Genomic DNA, 24,416 nt, shown 5'->3' with positions numbered 1-24,416 from the left:
ATAATTTTAACTTCATGGATTCCTTAAAGGAGTCTTGAGAACTTTGAGGGGGACCAGGAACTTACATACTAGAAGAAATAGCTGTTGCCCGGATTTCTTACTGTAACCTGCTTTATAATCACGCTTCACATTTCTATTAAGTATTTGTTTTTGATTTTCTTACAAAATGAAGACTCTTGACGTCTGTTAGGATTCAGAAGGCCTAACTAGTACATAATTACAAATAGTAGTGAGAAATATAATTTATTTAACTCTGTAGTTGTGTATATAGTAGAAAGAGCACTTATGGTGTTGACGACCACCTACCTTAGTTACTGTCTTACGGTGTGGAAATGACATGTTTAATGTGAGAAATTTCAACTTTGAATCAAAGAATGAAGCCATATGACTAGAATATGTTTTGGACGTCATTCTAGAGGTTAAATTTGAAGGGTAGGAAGTGTGTGGAATAAGAGTAGGCACTCGATGACTCGTGATTCATCAAACAGAGAACAGGGATTATTAGGGATGGAATATGGAAGATGAAGCTGGAAATAAAATTCTTTTTTTTTTTTTTAGTTTTTTTAAATTACATATTCACAATGCAGGAGTGGAATTCCTATGTAACATTTCACTGTGACAGTTTTGACAGTGCTCTTCAGTCTGTGAAGTCTTGTGTGGGTGCGAACGACGAGCTCTCTGCGACGTTTGTGGAAGTGCGGGGACACCTGTACATGCACGCTGGCTCTCTGCTCCTGAAGATGGGCCAGCACAGCACCGTGCAGTGGCGGGCACTCGCAGAGCTGGCGGCCTTGTGCTACCTCGTGGCATTCCAGGTAACCCGCCTCCATCTGTGCGTGCAGTGGACAGTCCAGTGAGACGACTGTGTTTCACATGGAAGTGTGTCCTGGTACCTAGTGAAAATATGAATAGATGAAAGTGAAAATGAAATAGTTCATTTGATGGGTGGAGAATAAGGATTTATGGAGCACAGTGAGGCGGTGAAGCAGGCAGGTGGATGCGTGGCTGGCAGCAGTCAGCATTGCTGAGACTTTGAAGAGTTTGATCTTTTTACTCTGCCATTTTGGGGGCCCTGTAGTAAGGAAATACTCTCAAATACGGATAAAACTTGATGGAAAAAATATTCATAACTTGGACGAAAACCTAAGGAAGTAATTTTTGGGTGTAACTACATAAGCCGTGATGTAAGAGCATGTTTACCACAAGCATTTAGCGTGTTAGGTGAGCTGTGTCACGTGCACGTGACATTGACAGGAAGTGATACCGCTGTGTGTGTAACATGCACTTGACATTGACAGGAGGTGATCTTTATTGTACAGCAGTATATTTATTCATCTTTGGAAACGTGACGCTGTATATACAAAACATGACATGAAGGAAATATGCCAGAACGTAACCATTATTTTTTGATGATGAGATGCTGGCTGTTACCCCTTCCCCGATCCATCGTAGTTCTAGTGTTTTCCCTTTGTAAGCTTAAGTGGTCTGCCAAAAAGTGCAGTAAGCCTGGCTTACAGAAATCGTTGTTAGCTTTAAAGAGTGATCTTTTGCTTGAGGGAAAGAAAAAAGGATTCACTGTAGAATTTCCTCTAGAGAATACGCCTCCTCCTCGTTCGAATTACCTGGATCTTTTAAGAACTTGTTGATACTCACCCCACAGAGTTAAGCGCTGCTTAACTGCTCAGCAGAGGCATTCTGCTTCATAACGGATGTATTTATTGGTGAGAATTAGTGAAGTTAACAGAGTTTGCTGATTTTATATAAGCATTAAAAAGTTCTTATGACTCAATTTCCATAGAATCCTCAAGTAGCTGATAGTTTTCGTATTTTTAATATGAAGGTAAAGTATATTAAATTTTTTTCAGTTAACACACAGTCAACTGTTCAAACATTGACATTTCAACTGAAATGCAGTTGGTTGTACATTGTCTGTTACAGGTGTATAATACAGTGATTCATAATTTGTAAAGGCTAGACTCCACTTACAGTTACTATAAAATATGACTGTATCCCTGTGCTGCACACACACGCTTGTAGCTCATTTTACACAACAGCAGTTTGTGCCTCTGAATTCCCCTCCCCCATTTTGCCCCCCCTTCCCTCTCCCCACTGTCACCTCTAGTTCTCTGTATCCGTGAGTCTGTTTCTTTGTTGTATTCATTAGTTTGTTGTGTTAAACTTTGACCTTTTTTAATAGTAAAAACTAAATCTTTCTTAGTTCATCTACTTGTGTCTTTCCTAGAAGACAACCACTTACCGGTTTCTTGGGAATTCAGAAATATATCTGCATGTGCACGCGTGTAATACACTGTTTACTTTTGAAAACTGTTTTGCCTCAGTGCAGGTGTCACCTGTCAGCCGTTGAATACCTTGCTTTCACTTTCTCCATTGTTTGATTTTAGTGCAGAGACATCTACCTCAGTCTTGTCTCTTTACCCACCACATACTTCCATGAAATGGACACAAAATGGAAGCCTCTTAGATACTTGTATTTTTATTGTCATTTGTTGTAGCACTCATCAGAGCACACAAGGGAGGTGTGGACTGGCATGGGGTCCTTAAGGAGTCATGAGAGGCTGACTTTTTTAATGGTAGGGTTTTTGGACTCCTGATCAGTGAAACGCTGTGGCTCTAGTAAGTACAGATGGTCCCTGAGTTACGATGGTCCAAATTACGACTTCGACTTTTGGTGGTGTGAAAGTGATAATGCACTTTGTAGACACTTACTTTGAACTTTTGAGTTTTGATCTTTTCTGGGCTGGTGTATGTAGTGCGGTAGTCTCCAGTGACACTGGGCAGGGGCAAGGAGCTGCAGCCCACCGTGGGCCGTGCAGTCACGAGGGTGAACAGCCAGTGCACTTCCAAGTCTTCTGTCCCAGACAGCAGTTCTGTCTTCCACCTTCAGTGCAGGATTCAGTCCCTTACATGAGGTGCTCAATACTTCATGATAAATAGGCTTTGCCTTAGCTGGTTTTGCCCAGCTGTAGGCTAATTTGAGTGCTCTGGGCACATTCAAGGTAGGCGAGACTAAGCTGTGGTGTTCGATGGATTAGGTGTATTAAATGCATTTTGATTTATGATTCTTTCAGCCTTTCATGGGTTTATTGGGGTGTTACCCACATTGTAGGTCGAGGTTTCAGCTGAGCATTAAGCAGTCTCTCTTGAAACCTTCTAATTAAGATGAGGAAAATACTCATTGAGGTGTTGTGATTGAATAGATTCATAATTAGTTCACCGGTCACAAATGATAGCTGTCAAGTGCTGTGTAAAAGGGGTTGGTTTTTTGATTTGAGATCAGTTTGAGAGCAAAAAGAATTTTGTCACATTTTGTTTTTATTTTCTGTGCTCTTCAGCATCTGTACATGACAGAGTTTGGCTTCATGTTTAGAAAACTTGTGGGTAAAAGCATAGGTCAAACTAATGTTTCAGAAATTCAAAATCAGGAGTTTTTAGGTTAGTAAGGAATCTGTTTATTTTGAAAAATTATGTTTGGAAAGGTGATTATATTCACATGGTTTGGTATTGTAGTGGCATGTAAGAATACACTGAAAAGTCCTTCCTACGTCTGTTCCTTAGTTATGGACTTCCCTGCATTAATTTTATTTCTTATGAGCTCTTCAAGAAATGTTTTATGCTGCATGTACACACCTGTACTCCCACTCCTCTTTAAAATACAGAAAGAAGATGCACTGTACATTCTGTCTGTTTTGGTTTTATTTCCACGACATACACCTTGGTGACATTTCCATATCAGCACAGAAAACAGCGTGGGTAAAGCACCCTCATTTGTTTTGATGGTTGCATATTATTTTATGGATATACCATAGTTTGGATTTTTTAAACCAGTCCCTAAAAGCAAGATATCAGACTTTACTTTTTTGCAGTCCTATTTCAAAATAATTCTGCAGTGATTAACCTGTGCCATTTCACATGTGAACATTTTTGGGTGGAATAAGTTCTTGAAAGAAGATGGCAAGATTAAAGTGTATCTATGCATTTATAATTTTTAGAGCTGTTGCCAAATTTGCAACCTCATAGAGGTTGTACCAAGTTTATTCCTGCTGCCAATTAAGAAAGTAATTAGACGTTTAACAGCATTTACCTGCCTCACCCTCATCGTTACTTTTAGGATATCTCTAGTAAGTGGTCACTGTTTGGACTGAACGTTTTCAGTGATGGACATTTGCTGCTTTTCAGGATAGCCCATTGCATTTTTGGGTAATTTGGTTCTTGGTGCTTCCTTATTTAAAGTAAAAATATTTTTCAAGCTGCTACTCATTGGCATTTTTTCTTTTGTCCTATTAAAAAAGTCTAGCCCTTCTTTCACAAGATAATCTTACTGATGTCTGAAGGCGGCTATCTTGTTTTCTCTTCAGCCTTCTATTTATTCTTCATTCTTCCAGTTCTTCTTCATAGGATGTGGCCTGGAGTCCTTTTACTCTCTTGGTTGTCCCAGTTTTCCCAGTGGTGTCTCAGATTACCTGTTCTCTGGAAGCGTGCTGTCCACAGTACGGCATTAATAAGTAGGATTCCCCCGTGCCAGGTCACAGAGCTGCCACTGTTTCCCCTGCTGCAGTTCTGTTTATGGAGGGGAGAAGAGACCCCTAACCAAATACTCCATTTCCCCGACTGGGTCCTGAATGTGCTGTTAGTGGAAAGTAATTTCTCAGAAGTCCTCTTTGTAGGCATCTTTTATTTACTTTTTTAATCAGTCTCTTTGGAGGGGGACAGGTAATTAGGTTTTTATTTATTTATTTTAATGGACATGCTGGGAATTGAGCCCAGGATCTTGTACGTGATAAGAATATACTGTACCACTGAGCTATACCCTCTCCCCTGTAGGCATCTTTTATAGATTATCTAAATTCCTTGGTTCCCAGTGTTTTGCAGTTGAATTTCCAACTTGGTTTAACCATTGGCTGTATATTCATTGTCAGAAAACCAGAAGGTAATAGAAAGGAACATCTAATTATTATAAATGTAACACTAAATTAAAGATTTTTGATTCTAAAATGATCAGGTTCCAAGACCAAAGATTAAATTAATAAAAGGAGACGCTGGACAGAATCTGCTGGAAATGATGGCCTATGATCGTCTGAGCCAATCAGGTAATAGTAATGTTTAACTGATTTTATTTTGAAAAGAAAATTTCTCTTTTTTAGCACATCTTACGATTGCATCTTCTGTCTGTCCAGAAGATAATTTGTCATAATCATTTCTCTTTGCTGTGTTGGAATAGGGCAAGAGGTATAGCAAGAATTAGAAGAAATGGTTTCTTCTTTAAAAGGGACAGATACTTGATATTAGTTCCCAGGTGGAGAAACTCCTTAACCCCTCCTTATAATCTAGCTGCTAGAACCTCCATCCAGAATATTTTAAAGTACTTCCTGAGCTAAGAGTAAGTTACTGATTTGCCAGCCATTTAACAGCAGTTGCTTATAAGGCAATGCCATGGGGGATATAAAGATGGAAAGGATACACAGCTCTCTCTTAAGGAACTGACAACATAGTAAAGAAGATAGAAGATGCATACCCACATTCTGTTAGGCTCTTGGAATTTGTAGATTTATCCCAGCTTTGACTGTTGGGGATGGATCCTGAAGGTCTGTTACATACTGTTTAGTTCTGCTAAGGCAAGACATGAAGGTGTTCACATAGGCAGACTCCGTAGGGAAGTGTTTCCAGGAGAAGCAATTTTGATACAAAATTGGACAGACCTTGTTAAGAGTGAAGAAGTGCTCTTAAATTAGAGAAGCGAAGCTTTGGTCTGTAGGTGGACTGCTGGTCGAGGCTGACGTTGCTCCTCTCCCACGGCTTACTGTTTTGTAGGAGGCAGGCTTCAGTCCTTGAAGAAGTGACCTGCTTTTTCTTGGGTCTCCCTTCTCCCTTTGCAGGGTATCATAGTTGGTAAAGTGAACTGTTTTTCGCTGTCTTTGATCTGGGCCTTTCTGAGCTTGTCTCTGCAGATTTTCAGAGATAATAGTCTGGTGGTAACCAAACCTGACTGACCACCAGAATTACTCCAAAGAGTTTTGTGTTTTGTTTTTTTTTTCAAATAGCTTGATTGAAATAAAATTGTTATATGGTATTATTCACCCTTTTTAAGTGTACAGTTCGGTGGGTTTTAGTATGTTCTCAGAGTTGTGCAGCGGTCACTACAGTCAATTTTAGAATGTTTTCATCGCCTCATAAAGAAGCCATGTATCCATTAGCAGTGACTCCTCATTTCCCTCCAAACCCGCTAGTCCTCAGCAGCCACTAACTTTGTGTCTCTTTAGCTTTCCCCATTCTGGACATTTCATAGAAACTGAATCATCCAATGTGTGGTCTTTGGGTAACTGTCTTTTTACACCCAGCAGAGTGTTTTCAGGGTGCACCCATGTTGTAATGTGAACTAGAACTTCATCCAAGGAGTGTTTTATAAATAGATCATTCATCCCAAATCTGTGGAATCAGAACCTCTGGGCATGAGGTCTGGAAATAAAATTTTTTTAAACTTTTTAAAGGGTGGTTCTGACCAGCCAGGTTTAGAAGTCAGGTGTGTCAGGGCAGAAAATGTGCACTTGGTCCTGTTCTCCTGTGGCCACTTGAAACCCACACTTTTCCATCTAAAATGGAAACACTTTGGTATTTTTCACACCTTTTTTTTCTTGCCTTTTATTCTGTCACGTAGACACAGGTACAGTTAAATATGTGGTCTCTTCATTTTTTGCATCAGCACCCTTCTGGGTGTCCAGCTAGGGTGGTGGTCAGCCGAGATAGTTGTTATTTCCCTTTAGAGGATGTGAGTGAAACTGTCAAGAGATGTCAGTAAAAATCTGTATTTTTAAAATGATGGAATGTAATTTGTTTTTCAGGGCATATGCTGCTAAACTTAAGTCGTGACAAGCAAGATTTTTTAAAAGAGGTTGTAGAATCCTTTGCCAATGAAAGTGGGCAGTCTGCTTTATATGACGCTCTGTTTTCCAGTCGGTCACCTAAGGATAGATCTTTCCTTGGTAGCGATGTTATTGGAAACCTTGATGTACAAGCACCGGAGCCTGAGGATTTGGCTCGATGTGACGTTGGTAAGTTGTATCTTTCAAAAGAAACACTAACATTTTACATTTTAAATCTTTTATATGACATTGGTAAGTTGTAGCTTTCAAAGGAAACATTTTGCATTTTCATTCTTTTAGTATATGAGACGAAAGCAAAAAGGAAAATAAGTTACCTGTAATCTCATTACCCAGAAGTAATGACTAATATTTTCTTGTATTCCTTTCAGGTTTTTGGGGGGTTGGAGTAAGTATAACGGGGTGGTGGTATGTATATATATATGTTTTTTTTTTTTTCTAAATAGTTGTTTACACTGTATACATGACTTGTCTTCCATGAATTCTCTCTCATGCTGTCTCTCTGAATATTACTTTTAATGGTAATATGGTCTTTTTAATAAAGTAACTATATATGCTTGCCACTTTTAATTATTGAGTGTCCAAGATGTTTCCAGTTTTTTCACTTATATTAAAAAAATACTGATGAAGACTTTAGTATGAAGTGTCTCCATTTCAGATTTTTTCCATAGAGATTCCTAAAAGCAGACTTACTGGGACAAAGTTGATGAATATGTTTAAGTTTCTTGCAAATTGCCACGTTGCCAGAAAGCTTGTAGCTCTTTATGCTTTGAGAAACCCATCATTTTTCAGTAATGAGTTTCCTGAGGAGGAAAAGATCTATTACCCTGACGGATTAATACAATGGTGTCCCATTGTTTGAATGACTCTTGACTGAAAGGACGTCTCCTGTTGCACGATTTCTTACTGGGTGACTGTTCTGAATTTGACCCCTGTCAGGTTTTGTTTTATTGCGTTCTAGTGAGGCTCTTTTTTTTTTTCCTCTTAGGTGGACTTGAAAATAGCTTTCTTCATCAAAACTGTTTTATTAAAACTCCTAAATAAAGAGTATGAGTACCTTTAGTAAGATCACGAGACTTTGCTTACCATAGGTTTTCCCTGTGCTCTGATGTAGAAAAGTGGTAATAAAATTAAGGTGCCTTTAATGTGAGTCAGTTGTTTATGTTGGCAAAACTGATGGCACACAAAAATTTTTTCAAAACCTCAAGCCGATTTTTCCCCTTCATTTCAGGTGCGGTTCGAGCACACGGTGGTAGCCTTCAGCACCTTACTTGGCTTGGCTTACAGTGGAATTCATTGCCTTCCTTACCTGTAATTCGAAAATGGCTAAAACAGCTTTTTCATCATTTGCCCCAGGAAACCTCAAGGCTTGAAACAAACGCACCTGAATCAATATGTACTTTAGATCTGGAGGTAAGCAGAGATTTTAACAGCTTCAGTTTTATGTGTTTTGTTTGACTTTTTTCTACTTAAATTGATTTTTTCTTTAAATAAAACAGGTATTTCTAATTGGAGTAATATATACCAGCCACTTACAGTTAAAAGAGAAGTGTAATTCTCACTACAGCTTCTATCAGCCTCTGTGCTTGCCTCTTCCTGTGTGTAAACAGCTTTGCACGGAAAGACAGAAAGCTTGGTGGGATGCGGTGTGTAATCTCATTCATAGAAAAGCAATGTAAGTAGTAAAATAACAGTGCTCTTTTACCTTACTGCCCAAAGACTTCATTCACTTCTCATGTTTTAATTTTTAGTAATCTTGTGATTAACATGCACATAGGTGTTGAGCTGCATATTTATAAATCAGTTTTATTAAATTAAACTTTTTTAGACCTGGAACCTCAGCAAAATTGCGACTTCTAGTTCAGCACGACATAAACACTCTAAGGGGCCAGGAAAAACATGGCCTTCAGCCTGCTCTGCTTGTGCACTGGGCACAGTGCCTTCAGAAAACGGTGAGTTCACTAAAGTGAAAGCAGTTTTTAAGAACATTACCTTAGTTTTTAAAAATCACAAGCTTTCCATTGGAAGTCTTTCAGTTCTGAAAACTATAGCAGCTTCATATTATGTCAGGTGAAATGTATTTTCTTAATCTTGCCATAAAGTAGTTAATATTTAAGCACTTTGAACAGTGCCTGGCACAGTGGATGTTACAAGGTATTATATGTTGTTATTACTGATAATTACCTGATGATAAATACTGTCCAGCTTGAAAATTTTTTTTGCATGTTTGGTGGCACAAGGCTCTGTAGGTGAGGGCATTACCTACATAGATCTTGCTAAATATTTGAGGTCTGTTCTGTGGCAAGATTGGGTGTAAATGTTTAGCCCTTTGACCAAACTGTGACACTTACAGAGTGGCAGGGTTTGGCTATCTAAAAATAGCAACTTTAAGAAAACAGGGTGGGCTGCCTGATTAGGATTAGGTGGTGTCATTGAAAGTTTTTAAAAATTGCATCTAGAATGATCACTGGTATTAAAGTAGTTGATTATTCCAATATTTGGAAAGGTGAGCATATGAGTTTTGAGATTCTATTTTGCCTTTGTTTGAAATTTTAACCAGTTGTTCAGACCATGTGTAACTGAATTTTTAGATTTGACCCTTTGTGTGCTTCTCCCCTTCTATTTTAGGGCAGTGGTCTTAATTCTTTTTATGATCAACGGGAATACATAGGCAGAAGTGTTCATTATTGGAAGAAGGTTTTGCCATTGTTGAAGATAATCAAAAAGAAGAGCAGTATTCCTGAACCTACTGACCCTCTGTTCAAGCATTTTCACAGTGCAGACATCCAGGTAATGGAGGGCCTTGTGAGTTAACTGCAGATGTGGATTTCTGGTTTATAAATGAAGGCATGCAGGTAGAAACTGCTTCCGTCAATTGCCTGGCTCTCTGATGGTAGTTTTGCTGTGTAGGTCCACTAGCTGTCATAAATACAAGATGGCAGAAAAGAGTACTGAGATGCTAATCTCATAGATCACATAAAATCTTTGGGAAATCATTTGGGTTTGATATTCCAGGTAGAGGCAGTTTAACTGAAAATTACTCACTGTGTTTAGGCATCTGAAATTGGTGAATATGAAGAGGAAGCACACATAACTTTTGCCATATTGGATGCGGTTAATGGAAACATAGAAGATGCTATGACTGCTTTTGAATCTATTAATAACGTCGTCTCTTACTGGAATCTTGCACTGGTAAGTAGTGTGATACTTGAGTTAAAAGGTTTTTGTTTTAAAACCTAATTGTTTCACAAAAGCACTCTGTGTATATAGATTTTTCACAGGAAAGCAGAAGACATTGAAAATGATGTGCTTTCTCCAGAAGAACAAGAAGAATGCAAAAACTACCTGAGAAAGGCTAGAGACTACCTGATCAAGATCCTGGACGACAGCGACTCCAGCCTCTCGGTGGTTCAGAAGGTGAGCTGCAGGTGGTTTGCACTTTCTTGCTTCTGGTTCCTGGGTGGTAAGTGCTTCTGCCTTGGTTTTATATTTTGGGAAATTCAAAAACACCCAGTAATACTTTGTTAGTGCCCAGAAGGGGGTTGTGTTTAAATATTTAGCATTGCTTTGCCATAGATTTGGGGGGGGTGTTGTTTTTTTGTTTTTTGTTTTTTTATCTTAGGCATCTAGATTTATACTCTTCACAAAAATACTTGTTGGGGAATTAGAAAAGGTTCCTAAGGCAGGCATTTATTTTTGTTATCTTGGCAATGTAGTCAACAAATAATTGCCACCAAAGGACTAGTTTGGAATGGATTTGGCAGTTAAATATTTTACTGAAATCGGAGATAGTTGCTGACAACTTCAGAGCATTTCTTCTCATCCTCACCCTCTGCTGTCAGCTCCCTTTTCCCCAACTGTCAACAGTTTGAGGCTGTTACCACTGCATTAACCTCAGTTATATTCAATCTTCCACATGTTTTGTTGATTAATTTGTGTTGCTCGGATTAGGGCTTATGTTGGTGCCTTCCAGCCTCTGTGTTTCTGTTCCTAGTCCAAATCTGTAACTAACTTTGTTCAAGTGAAAAAGCTTCCCCAGTTAGCATTGCTCTGCCACTGTTGCGGCTGACAGGAGAAACAGAAACGGCACAGGCTGGAGAGCGGGAAGACATTAGATTACATGAAAGTTTCATGTGTTATTACATAAAGTGTAATGTTCTTATTACACAAAAGTGTGGAGCCTGTAAATTAGTAAGATAAAATCTAATTATTTCAAGTTCGTTCTTTGGCATTTTTGCAAACTGAAGCCGTTGATTCGTGCCTTCTGCTTTCAGTTGCCTGTGCCCCTGGAATCTGTGAAGGAGATGCTTAATTCCGTCATGCAGGAACTCGATGACTACAGTGAAGGAGGTCCTTTTTATAAAAATGGTTCCTTGCGAAATGCAGATTCAGAAATGAAACATTCGACACCATCTCCCACAAAATATTCTCTGTCACCAAGTAAAAGTTACAAGGTAAGTGGGGAAGAAATGAATCTTTCCACACTGCAGGGTATGTTGCTGTTCTAAATGTTCTAAGTCCTGTCTTGTTATTTTTTCAGTATTCTCCCAGAACACCACCACGATGGGCAGAAGATCAAAATTCTTTATTGAAAATGATCTGCCAGCAGGTGGAGGCCATTAAGGTAAATCACTCAGGTTCTCTGAACTGTGCCTCTCCTATTCCAGGTTCCTTCTTTGGCCACTTTCTCACTCCCTTCCAGCCCTGTTCAGAAGGTCCCTTGGCCACACAATGGCAGACTCTTACTCTGTTTCACATACTTCCATCGTGACATTTGCCATATTTATGAAATTACGTGTGTGTCTGCATCCTCCCCTAGATGTGACTTTCACAGGTGGAGACTCTTACCCAGAACATAGTGTTGCTCCTGGTACAGAGGAGATTCCGAAGTGATTGAATTGAACTAGTGAGATATGTATTCATACCTTGGTCTGTGAGCTCATGTCTCAGACTGACTGTGGTTGTATGTGTCATATTTATAGCTCAGATTTCACAAGGGGTCTAAACTTCAAAAGGTCTCCTTTTTGATATTTCATGTGAATTTAACTTAATTTTATGAAGAAATAGTTATGTGTATGTGATCATATTTTATAACTATATGAAGGTGACCTTAAGTATAACAGTCCAAGGAGCTTTATTTTACTTCTTTGAAATGGGAAGTACAAGTAAATTGTTTCATTTTCTTTGGTAAGAACTAAATTATTCCTACTGCTAGTTACACCAGAGAAGTCTTGTGTGTGTGTGTGATTATTGCAGTACTGTCAGCAGTGTGTAAGATCGACAGAATCTTTGTTCCCCTCCAAGCAGCACTTTTTGTGTGAACTGTGTAGACTCGTGGCCTGTTAAATAGTACACATTTACTGTCTAGGTTTCTGGCGCCCAGCCTTGTACTCCTGGCAGCACTGGTCATGGAGTGCCAGTCCGTGTGCCGGAAAACTGGCTTCTGGTACCGACAGCCACTGACTCGTGGTCTCAAGCCAGGCACTTCCTTATCTTTCTCTCTGTTTGGCTTCTCACCTGTAAAGTGAGAATTGTACAACCAGTTTCTATCACATGTTCTGGTTGTTTGAATTCTTAAAATTGTGATTATAGATTTAATTGCATGTTCTAAGTTACGGCCTGGATACCAGTCGTGACCAGCAAAGTTTTCCGGTTGATTGCATCAGTTTCTTCTGTTTTTTTTTTTTTTATAGATGTGTAGCATCTGAATTAGACACAGTAGATGGATGAATGGGGAAGTTTTTATTTAGTTTGGAAATTCGGATATTTTTTACCTCAGTAGCTATAGCTTTGGGAAATTTCTGTTCCTAAAACACTTGTAGAAGAAGAGAGCAGAAATGCCGGGTCTGTGTCTGACCTCAAATAACTTACTATTCCTGACAAGTGCCTGCTTTGTAGGTTCTGGGGGTGGGGAAGGGGGTTGTCATTTGGTTGTCCAGAAAGTGATAGATCTGATTGCTATCCACTAGTGTCATTAGAAGACAGTATGTCTGCCGCTTTGTAACTGTCAGAATTAAGAAGTGCCTGGAGTGCATTATTGTCTACGTAATATATTCTGAGCAAGCATCACTTGTTTTCCCTTTCCTGGTAGAGCATTTGAGCATTACCTGAAACATTAGCAGTGTTCCATGCAGCGTATGCGGTGAGTGGGAAGCTAATATTGGGAGGTAGTTTGGAATGTGGGTGGTCCAGGTGGCTGAGGAGTAAAGCAGTGTGGAATGAGGATGCTGGAAGGATTGAAATTGAGGTGATACTGCTTAGGACCTTCAGCGTCAGAGGAGTTTAATTTGTAGGCCCTAGTTTCCTTGAGCAGAGAAGTGTCTTGGCTGGAATGGAACTTCAGAGAGGTTATTTGAGCACATGTGGGATAGAAACGGAGATGCGGCCACTTAGGCAGTTGTCCTATTGTTTAGGTTAGAGCTGCCTCTGAATTCTGGAGTGAGTGAGTTAGGTGACAGCACTAAGAAACCAGAGAAGGGAGCAAATACAAGTTCTAACAGATTTAAGGATCGTGTCTTAGACCAGCACCTGTTTCCGAATCTTACCAGAATATAGAATCTCTTAAAAAAGGCATCACCAAGCATTAAGTTTGCTCTGGCACTGTTTCTGGTGATAGAATTGCTTTAAACTGTCTTCTTCCGACAGAAAGAAATGCAGGAGTTGAGACTGAACAGCAGTAACTCGGGGTCCCCTCATCGCTGGCCTGCAGAGAACTATGGGCCAGACTCAGTGCCTGATGGACATCAGGGGCCACAAAATTTTCATGGGGCCCCTCTGACGGGTGAGTTGGCAGCTGACTAATCCCAGGTGTTGGTAAAGTCACTGTGCTTCGTCCTCCCTTACGTAGAGAACTTGTCTCTGTATGTTTATATGTGTATCTGTATATGTCTGCCTTTGTGTTACTTAAGCTGTGTTTGGTATTGCCAAGGCTTTTTATAAGCAGAAGCAAAACAAGCTTTATCTGATCCTGTTTATATCGAGGCTTAAAGAAACCCTTAAATGCACATCTCAAAGGTGCTGAGACTGAGGTGGAACTATGCCTTATAATTGGAGAATGTTAACTAATAGTGTTGTACTTTAAAAGATGCCTAGCTAAGAACTTAAACTTCTGGGAATTATTTTGATGATATACTGAGAGGTATGACATTCATAGGAAGTTTTATTTTGAAATACCACAGTCGCATATAGAAGGAATGAGTTTGGAGCTAGATCATACAGGACTTGTAAGTTGTGCTCTGCCACTTACTGATCTCTCTGAGCCAGTTTGTCTTTTTGAAGGATAGAGATAATACTTGGCATCATGTGGTTGCTGTGAGCATGTGTGTGTGGAGGGCGCAGAGAGTGCTTCCTTTGGGTTGTCTGCGTGCAGAGGTGCTCTGTGTATGTAATCTAGTTTAATTACAGTAACGCAGAGTGTTAACCATTATTAACCATTATTAACCCGTTTTTTAGATGAGGAACTGGGTCAGGAAGGGTTAGGTGACTCAGCTGTTACTGTACAGCCAGCACCAGTAGAGCTGGGTTCACACTCCAGTGCTCTAACATTAAAGCCACTTGCCCCCATTAGCCAGAAGTGATGGTAAAAATGGGTTTCTCTTACATGAGACAGATTGCTGACATGGTGGTAGTGCATATTTTTTTCCAGTTGGTTTTAATTCAAAAAAGACTGAGCGTGGTAGGGCCTAGTGCAGCACATTGGTGTGATGGTCTGGAGGGCCATGCTTAGGGAAGACCTGCTGTCTCCTAACAGTGTCCTCCCAGTGCGCATGAGATGACAGAACATCTTTGTAAAGGCCAGCTCACTGCATGAGCTGAGTCATAGTATAAATGTGTGAGAAGTCAAGAGTTTTAAGCATCACTTACTTTGAACCCTGTGTGCTGCATAGAGCCTGGTGTGGAGAAGTTAAGCTGGGCGGCCGGCCTCTTCCAGGGCTTCCTGTGGGCTGTGCGTTCATCACTTGGCACCTCGTGGGTCACAGTCCCATCTTATCCTCCTGTGTGCCGGCGTCACAGGTCTTCTGCTTGTTTAAACACACAGAAACATACCATTCACGGTGTCTCATTTCATTCTTGCAATACCCCTGTGGAACGTGTAGAGCAGCACATCCTCATTTTGCAGCTGAGGAGACGGAGAGCCCAGGCGGCTACTTGACAAGGTCTTGGGCAGCTTAGGGGGCCTGGGAGGAGCGCTCAGATCTCCCAGTTCCTGCTCCTGTGTTCACAGACGTTTTTTCTTAATGAAAGTACAGGTGTGCCAAGGTGGTCCTTGTCTTTTTAAAATAAGGTGATTAAAAAACAATTAGTAAACTTATAGTAAGGAGACACTCAGAAGTACTGAACAGTGTAAAGAAAACTGAAAACTAAACACATCACGGAGAGCCCTGCCAGCGTTTTGGAGCATTTCCTTCTGGTCTTTTTGTGTGTGTAGAGATTTTTTTAATGAGACTTTTACCGTGTTATCATGCTGTGTGGAGATGAGTCAGTCTTTTTTAAGTATTTCTCTAAGTTCTGAGCATTTTTCCACTGAACATTTTTTGACAGCACCGTTGCTAAATACAAGGTGTCCCATCGTGTAGCAAATTTTATTCCTTTATTTGTTTATTTCTAGTTGCTGCTATTATAAATGGTGCTGTGGACACAGTCCTGAGATCGTAGGGTATTGGAGAAGTCCTTCCCTGTTGGGAAACTGCTTTCCTGAAAAGCCGTGCAGCTTTTACACTCACACCCCTAGTGTCTGCTGGTGCCCGTCTCCTTGCAGTCTTGCCGAGGGGTAACTGCTATCAGTGTATAAAACCTTTGCCAGTTTTTAAAAACAAAAATAGTATCAGCTTTTAAGTTTGTTGGAGTTTTTTTCTTTTTTTCTTTTTTTTACTACTAGGCATGCTCAACATTTTATAACCCTTTATATTTACTGAGTTATTGTTCATTTGGTGCATTTTTCTATTAGATTTTTTTAGTAGGTTAATAAAACATCCGAGTTTATTTTTTTTCATGGTCACTGATGGAGGCACTAGTTACATTTCAGACTCTCTGATTCTTTGCTCGAATCCATCAGCTTGTCTATGTTCTATGCCTGTTTTCTCCCCAGAATATTTCACGGTGACCATCTTCAGGCAGTCCTGTTAGTTTTCCATGTTCAAACTTGTGCTTGTCCAGTGGCTCGGCCTCTCAGGGAACTGTCCCGAGAGGACAGACAAGCTAGCTCGCCTTTTCTCAGGCTTTCAGGGCTTTCTAGAGTCAGCTGGTCAGCACCTCTTGGGTCACAGTTAACTTCCAGTTCTTCTTCTATGTAAAGGTATAAATGGTCTTTAAGTTGTTTTGTTTTCTGATAAAACTTTCATTAAGCAGATCAAGCAAATAAATGATTGTTGGTTGTTTTTACCATTGACAGGAGTGTCTTTTAGTTGTTGGTTTCCTGGTGACACACAGGCACAAAACAGATTGAGCAAATAGTTTGGCCACGAGCTTGAGTGTCAGTCATGCTGTGCCCTTTTTACTCAGCCAGGGAACACGTTTTGTGTTGTGAGATCCTTCGCGTGAATTTGTCGGTGACTTTTGACCTGAACGTTCTCAGCTTGAGTTTATAAAATGCAGTCTTGTCATCCTGCAGATCGTCAAAGCTCACTTCAGACACGTGGCCCCGAGGCCATCAGATGCGCTCTGGCTCCCGCAGTCCTTGCTGTGGCTCGCGCACCGCGTCTCTGACGCCGCACAGCTGCTTCTGCGTCGTGCCGTCTTCCCTTGGCAGCTGCCCTGCGCTCTCTCGGCCCCTCGGGTGCTTGCTGTGGGCTCGCTCTTGCTGCCCGCCTGCTGCTCCTCTCTCCCTCCTCGTGTGCCACACTTAGCAGTCATTCCCCGTTTGTCGTTGGATAATCTTCCTTGTGGTGAATTTTGATGTATAGAAATTTTTTAAAAACCTGTGTAGTTAAATCTCTCTTTGGTTTCTACTGGTTTTGTATTTATAGTTCTTGCCTAGGTAGTCCTAACTGCAGCATAGACTTTTTTAACAGTGTTTTCTTTCTTTTTTTTCTTTTCTTTTCTTTTCTTTTTTTTTTTAGTTGCAACTACTGGCCCTTCAGTATATTATAGTCAGTCACCAGCATATAATTCCCAGTATCTTCTCAGACCAGCAGCTAATGTTACTCCCACAAAGGTAACAAAGGAATAATTTATACATTTATAAATATCTCCTTTTTAATTGTCCAGGCTTCCTACAAAAAAACTCAAGAAGTAGTTCACCATTAATACTTTAATGTCCCACAAGATATAGATATTTTAAATTTCTTTCCTGATGTAGAAATTCTGCTTCAACGATATTAGTTGTCTAAATTTTATGTCACAGTAAGCGTGAACATTTAGAATATTTTAAGTGGGGGTGGGGGTGGGGTCTTCTTCATTCCGTTGTGACAGAAGCAGGCCTGGGTGTCCTCACCGGGCACTGTGTGCAGCCCTGACGCCAGGGCACTGTGCACAGTCCTCACAGGCCTGGCATGCTGCACTAAATGTCTACTGAGGCACAGGGCTTGGGTGCACCTAGACCCTGGCTCTTCTGCTCACCGTGACTTCGGGCAAGCTTCTTAACCTCTCTATGCATTAGTTGCCTCATATGTAAAATGAGGATAATACTTTAATTCATAGGGTTTTGAGGACATTAAAACGAGATGTTAAAGTGCTTAGAACTGTGCCGCGCGGCACACTAACAAGTGTTAGTCCTCATCTTCATCATCATCGTTAACATCATTTTTACACCTTGTTCAGGAGGGAGGGGGTGTTATTGTATTGGGTACGTTGGAGGAGAATTAGATTTTTAAGGTGCTGTCATTACTTAAGGCAGTTTTCGTTACATGCCAAGATGGACTAGAGCTGTAAGTATCTTTGTAGTCATGTCTTCTCGAGGCTGTGCTGCACACCCTGAGGATGCATTTACCTCGTAGTGCTCACGTTTAAGGGTGATGAGGATTGGTTTGTATCTGGTTAACTTGTAGTCTTGCAGACAGCCTAGACAACCTACAAACATTTTAACTTTATTTTTCTTCTAGGGACCAGTTTATGGCATGAATAGGCTGCCGCCACAGCAGCACATCTACACCTACGCTCAGCAGATGCACACCCCCCCAGTGCAGAGCTCATCTGCCTGTATGTTCTCCCAGGACATGTATGGTCCCCCGCTGCGTTTTGAGTCTCCTGCAACAGGAATTCTCTCACCCAGGAGTGACGATTACTTTAATTACAACGTTCAACAGACAAGCACAAATCCGCCTCTGCCAGAACCAGGGTATTTCACAAAACCTCCAGTTGCAGCTCATGCTTCAAGATCTGCAGAATCTAAGGTTATAGAATTTGGGAAACCCAATTTTGTTCAGCCTGTACCAGGCGAAGGAATAAGGCCATCTCTGGCAGCACCTGCACATCCAGCACAGCCCACTTCTTTTAAATTTAACTCAAATTTCAAATCAAATGATGGTGACTTCACATTTTCCTCACCACAGGTTGTGGCACAGCCCCCTTCTACGACTTACAATAATAGTGAAAGCCTTTTAGGTCTCCTGACTTCAGATAAGCCTTTGCAAGGAGACAGCTACAGTGGACCAAAAGCTGCTCAGACCATTGGACCTCGAAATACATTCAATTTCGGAAGCAAAAATGTGCCTGAAATTTCATTTACTGAAAACATGGGCCCAAATCAGCAAAAGAATTCTGGTTTTCGGCGCAGTGAGGAAACGTTTACTTTCCACAGTCCAGGGAAGTCAGTGTTTGGAGCACCTGCCGCAGAGCCGGCCAACAGGAGTCCCGAAGCAGACGGTGGGAGTGCCCATGGAGAGGACGATGAGGATGGTCCCCACTTTGAGCCGGTGGTGCCTCTCCCCGATAAGATTGAAGTGAAGACTGGCGAGGAGGACGAGGAAGAGTATTTCTGCAATCGTGCAAAGTTGTTCCGTTTTGATGGAGGATCCAGAGAGTGGAAGGAGCGTGGAGTTGGCAATGTAAAGATCCTGAGACACAAAACCTCTGGGAAGATCCGCCTTCTGATGAGGCGCGAGCAAGTGCTGAAGATCTGTGCAAATCACTACATCAGCCCAGACACGGCCCTGGCGCCCATGGCGGGCTCAGACCGGTCCTTCGTGTGGTGCGCTCTGGACTACGCAGACGAGTTGCCCAAACCAGAGCAGCTCGCTATCAGGTTCAAGACGCCTGAGGAAGCAGCACTTTTTAAGTGCAAGTTTGAAGAGGCCCAGAGCCTGTTGAAAGCCTCTGGAGCAAACATAGCCACAACCACAAGTCAGGCTGCGAGAACTGTAAAAGAACCCACAAGTCACGATAGTACAGATATCTGCAAACCTGATGCTGGAAACATGAATTTTGAATTTCAAGTTGCAAAGAAAGAAGGGTCTTGGTGGCATTGTAACAGCTGCTCGTTAAGGAATGCTGCAACTGCTAAGAAGTGTGTATCGTGCCAAAACCTCAACCCAAGCAGTAAAGACCTCCTTGGCCCACCATTAGTTGAAACTGTTTCCACTCCTAAAACTAGTTCAGAAAGTGCTCCAGAAAGATTTGCATTGATGGCGCCAAAGAAAGAAGGTCACTGGGATTGTAGTGTCTGTTTAGTTAGAAATGAACCCACTGTGTCTAGATGCATTGCATGCCGGAATACAAAGTCTGCTAGCAAAAGTGGATCTCCATTTGTTCAGCAACCTTCCTTTAAATTTGGCCAAGGAGATCTTCCTAAGTCTGCCAGCAGTGATTTCAGATCTGTTTTTTCAATAAAAGAAGGGCAGTGGGATTGCAGCGTTTGCTTGGTGCGAAATGAAGGAAGCTCTACCAGATGTGTGGCTTGTGAGAATCCCAGAAAACAGAGTGTACCTGCTTCTGCTGTCCCAGCTCCTGCCTCTTTTAAGTTTGGTTCTTCAGAGACAAACAAGGCTCCAGAGAGTGGATTTGAAGGAGTGTTCGCCAAGAAGGAGGGACAGTGGGGTTGCAGTTTGTGCTTAGTGCAGAATGAGGCAGGCGTGGCCCAGTGTGTGGCCTGTCAGAATCCACGGAGACAGAATCCACCCACTCCCGCTGCCCCTGCCCCTGCCCCTGCCCCTGCCCCTGCCGAGGTGAGCAAGGCTCCAAAGAGTGGGCTTGAAGGGCTGTTCCCCAAGAAGGAAGGGCAGTGGGATTGCAGCGTTTGCTTGGTGCCAAATGAAGGAAGCTCTGCCAGATGTGTGGCTTGTCAGAATCCCAGAAAACAGAGTGTACCTGCTTCTGCTGCCCCAGCTCCTGCCTCTTTTAAGTTTGGTTCTTCAGAGACAAGCAAGGCTCCAGAGAGTGGACTTGAAGAAGAGGCATTCCCCAAGAAGGAAGGACAGTGGGATTGTGGTGTTTGCTCTGTGCTAAATGAGAGTTCTTCCTTAAAATGCTTGGCTTGTGATGCCTCTAAACCAGCCCATAAACCTGTTGCAGAAGAACCTTCAGCTTTCTCATTGGGCTCAACAGCTAAGGTAAACGACTCTTCTGGAAGTCAGGTGGGAACAGGATTTAAAAATAACTTTTCAGAAAAAGCCTTTAAATATGGCAACTCAGAACAAGGATTTAAATTTGGGCATGTGGATCAAGAAAATGTACCTTCGTTTAAATTTCAGGGTTCTTCCAGCACAGAGTCTAGGTCAACAAAAGAAGGATTTAGTTTTTCTGTTCCCGTGCCTGCTGATGGGTTTAAATTTGGCATTCAGGAGACGGGAAATCAGGAGGAGAAGAGTGAAAAGCCCCTTGAAAGCGACTCTGGTCGTCAGGCTCAGGAAGCAGGTGGCCAGAAGGACGGGGCTGCCGTAGGCTTCGGCCAGGCTGGCAGCACTTTCACCTTTGCAGACCTTGCGAAGTCAACTTCAGGAGAAGGCTTTCAGTTTGGCAAAAAAGACCCTGACTTCAAGGGATTTTCGGGTGCTGGAGAGAAATTATTCTCATCACAAAGTGGTAAGATGGCTGATCAGGCAGACACCTGTGCTGACCTTGAGAAAGACGATGATAAGACGGAGGACAGTGACGACATCCACTTTGAACCTGTCGTCCAGATGCCTGAGAAGGTGGAGCTCGTCACGGGGGAGGAGGATGAGAAAGTTCTTTACTCACAGCGTGTGAAATTATTCAGGTTTGATGCCGAGATAAGTCAGTGGAAAGAAAGGGGTTTGGGGAACTTAAAAATTCTCAAAAATGAAGTCAACGGCAAACTGAGAATGCTGATGCGGAGAGAGCAGGTGCTGAAAGTGTGTGCCAACCACTGGATCACCACCACCATGCATCTGAAGCCCCTCTCTGGGTCGGACAGGGCCTGGATGTGGCTGGCTAGTGACTTTTCTGATGGCAACGCCAAACTGGAGCAGCTGGCAGCAAAATTCAAGACCCCCGAGCTGGCTGAGGAGTTCAAGCAGAAGTTTGAGGAATGCCAGCGACTTCTGTTAGACATACCACTGCAGACGCCCCATAAGCTCGTGGACACTGGCCGAGCCGCCAAGTTAATACAGAGGGCTGAAGAGATGAAGAGTGGGCTGAAAGACTTCAAAACGTTTCTGACCAGTGATCAGATGAAAGTCACCGACCAAGAGAGTAAGAGCCCAGGGGCGGGCGCTGCAAGCGCTGAGGACGCCAGCAGCCTGCCGAATCCGGAGCACAGCGGGCCCGCCCTGGAGTGGGACAGCTACGACCTGCGGGAGGACGCCCTGGATGGCGGCGGCTCGGTGCACACCTCGCCCCTGGCCAGCAGCCCCGTGAGGAAAAATCTCTTCCGCTTTGGTGAGTCAACCACCGGGTTCAACTTCAGTTTTAAATCTGCTTTGAGTCCATCTAAGTCTCCTGCCAAGTTGAATCAGAGTGGGGCCTCCGTGGGCACCGATGAAGACTCGGACATCACCCAGGAGGAGGAGAGGGATGGGCAGCACTTCGAGCCCGTGGTCCCTCTGCCGGATCTCGTCGAGGTGTCTAGCGGTGAGGAGAATGAGCAGGTGGTGTTCAGTCACAGGGCAAAGCTCTACAGGTACGACAGAGACGCGGGGCAGTGGAAGGAGAGGGGCATCGGCGACATAAAGATCCTGCAAAACTACGACAGCAGGCAGGGCCGCGTGGTGATGCGGAGGGATCAGGTGTTGAAACTCTGCGCCAACCACAGAATAACTCCAGACATGACTTTGCAGAGCATGAAGGGGACAGAGCGAGTGTGGGTGTGGACTGCGTGTGACTTTGCAGACGGAGAAAGAAAGGTGGAACACTTAGCCGTCCGCTTTAAATTACAGGATGTTGCAGACTCGTTTAAGAAAATATTTGATGAAGCAAAAATAGCCCAAGAAAAAGATCTTTTGATAACACCTCATGTTTCTCGTTCTGCCACTCCCAGAGAGTCACCGTGTGGCAAAATTGCCGTGGCTGTGTTAGAAGAAACCACGAGGGAGCGGACGGATTTGGTTCAGGGTGATGTGGCCGATACGACCTCAGAAGTTGGAGTGTCTAGCACGTCTGAAACAACAAAAGCAGTGGTTTCACCTCCAAAATTTGTGTTTGGTTCTGAGTCTGTTAAGAGCATTTTCAGTAGTGAAAAATCAAAGCCATTTGCATTTGGCAATAGTTCAGCTACTGGGTCCTTGTTTGGGTTTAGTTTTAATGCACCTTTGAAAAACAGCAGTAGTGAAACCAGTTCAGCCCAGAGTGGATCTGAAAGAAGCGTGGGGCCGGGTGGTGACGAGTTGTCGCAGAGCTCTGACCCTGGACCAGCTCCTGACGGCAGTGCCAGAAACCTCACTCCTGTGTTACCGAAGGAAGAGTCCACAAGTGGTCACACGTTCAAAACACCAGAAAGGGGTAAGCACTCACTCGTCTTTAGATTCAGCAGAATCTTCCTCCCTCCCTCCCTTTTCGTAGGCGGCTGGGATGTTTTAGTAAAGGTCGGGTTGTTAACACAGTGCTTTGTGAACAGCCAAAACAAAATTGTGCAAATTTTTTTCTCCTTCAGCCAGTTTACCCGTGAGTATCTGCACAGGAGCAGGCAGTGGGCGAGCTGCTCAGGAGGTTTCAGTGACCCGGAGGTGCGCCCAGCCCTAACCCTAACCCAGCGCAGGGCCTTGAGCACTCGAATCCTGAGGTGCACTCCAGGCTGGTGGCTCGAAAGGGCTCGTCCTTCAGTGTATTATCCTTGTGTTCTTGTCACACATAAAACCGGATGCTGATATGTTCACGTTTTATGTAAGGCAGTCTTGCCACCACTTACAAAGTGAACAAGGAAAGAAACCCCCAGATAAATGGGACGCGTGAGACAGTCATGTTGGTGTGAATGTGGGACTCTGGCTTGTATACTTTAAATTATGTTTACTTTGATTCTCAAAACATTCGAAAGTGAAATCCTCTTTATTTTGTAGGATTTAATTTTAGCCTTTTTAAATCTAACCCAATGGCCTTTTGGACCAGCGCCCCTCTCTCACAGCCTGAGGACAAAGGTACAGAGCTGGCACCGCAGTGAGAGGAGGACTCAGGCTGTTTGGTGGCAGCTGGTCCTCAGCGGGGTGGCTGGCTGGGTGACAATGAAGTCCGTAACCCTGCAGCCTGCATGTCAGTGCCTGCCTAACCCCATGACGCTGTTTCTCATGGGCTGGGGTGTCGTGTTTCCCGCGTGGTGCACAGTTGCTTGGAGGCAGATCCACGTGGTCTTTACCTTTCTCTGTCTTGTACGTCATACGTGTTGTTTCTAACTGTGATTAACGAAGGCTGTGTTTTATCTAACCTTTATCAACAGCCACTGGTGTCTGCCAGCACCCAGACGTTTGTTGGCAGCAGCGTGTATCGCACAGGGAATATGTTTCTTTAAGGCTGTCCTTTTGGCTGTGGTTTAGGACGATACTGTGTTTGAAAGCAGCCCCATGATTCACAGCCACCACTGACCCTGGCACGTTAGCATGTGTAGCACAGACCGTCTGCAGAGGTCAGTGTCAGTGCAAGAGGGAGCACTAGGCAGTGGGGTCTGCTGGAGACCTTCGAGAGCAAGGCTGGGGAAATGGAAACTCACCCTTAGTGTCTGATGACATGACACAGCTGTGTTGCAGGTTGCCAAGCAAGGACAGTGATAAAATGACAACCTTTGATTCTAGGACATTCAGTTTTAAAGTTTACCAATTGTGCAACTGGCCACAGCAGCTCTTAGCCTAAGGACACAGTCTTTGAAAAATTATGTGAAAAGTGTGGGCTTTTTTCTATTAAAGGGCATATACTTGTGCACAGACTCCGTGGGCCCCAGGTTTGAGAGCAGATTTACCAACATGCTGCTACAGGACAAAAAGCCCTGTCCTCTTTCAAGTTCGAGGAGGTCATAGTTCCAGAGGACCCTAGAGAGGAGGACTGTGGGCACGGGGAAACAAGGCCCCGCCAGGTGCCTGATACACAGCGTTGTGCTGTCCTGGCTGCGAGCTGGCGTGAAGTGTTTGTAATGAAGGAGCAAGAGGCAAGTTCAGCGTTGCAGGACTGTTCTCTCGGTCAGCATCATCCAGTGGAAATACGACC

At 42.9% G+C, this 24,416-nt stretch overlaps 1 protein-coding gene across 4 annotated transcripts in view; it reads left to right on the top strand.

Moving 5' to 3' along the window:
* RGPD4 (RANBP2 like and GRIP domain containing 4) overlaps nucleotides 1-24,416 on the top strand; it is a 51,326-nt gene that overhangs the window by 14,377 nt on the left and 12,533 nt on the right. For 3 of the 4 annotated variants that reach the window (XM_064481763.1, XM_064481762.1, XM_031441004.2), the window contains exons 7-20: nucleotides 623-815; nucleotides 5,021-5,108; nucleotides 6,858-7,067; nucleotides 8,128-8,309; nucleotides 8,396-8,571; nucleotides 8,725-8,848; nucleotides 9,525-9,686; nucleotides 9,951-10,088; nucleotides 10,167-10,313; nucleotides 11,171-11,350; nucleotides 11,437-11,520; nucleotides 13,542-13,677; nucleotides 16,955-17,049; nucleotides 17,936-22,727. In XM_064481763.1, the coding sequence (XP_064337833.1) occupies nucleotides 623-815; nucleotides 5,021-5,108; nucleotides 6,858-7,067; nucleotides 8,128-8,309; nucleotides 8,396-8,571; nucleotides 8,725-8,848; nucleotides 9,525-9,686; nucleotides 9,951-10,088; nucleotides 10,167-10,313; nucleotides 11,171-11,350; nucleotides 11,437-11,520; nucleotides 13,542-13,677; nucleotides 16,955-17,049; nucleotides 17,936-22,727 (6,707 nt within the window). Of the gene's footprint in view, nucleotides 1-622; nucleotides 816-5,020; nucleotides 5,109-6,857; nucleotides 7,068-8,127; nucleotides 8,310-8,395; nucleotides 8,572-8,724; nucleotides 8,849-9,524; nucleotides 9,687-9,950; nucleotides 10,089-10,166; nucleotides 10,314-11,170; nucleotides 11,351-11,436; nucleotides 11,521-13,541; nucleotides 13,678-16,954; nucleotides 17,050-17,935; nucleotides 22,728-23,281; nucleotides 23,360-24,416 lie in introns of all 4 variants that reach the window. The other variant, XM_031441002.2, reaches the window with a different exon arrangement.

This window comes from Camelus dromedarius, chromosome 33 (genome assembly GCF_036321535.1).
Source record: "Camelus dromedarius isolate mCamDro1 chromosome 33, mCamDro1.pat, whole genome shotgun sequence".
In the NCBI taxonomy this organism is placed as follows: Eukaryota; Metazoa; Chordata; class Mammalia; order Artiodactyla; family Camelidae; genus Camelus; species Camelus dromedarius.
This window is presented reverse-complemented; position numbering and strand designations above follow the sequence as displayed.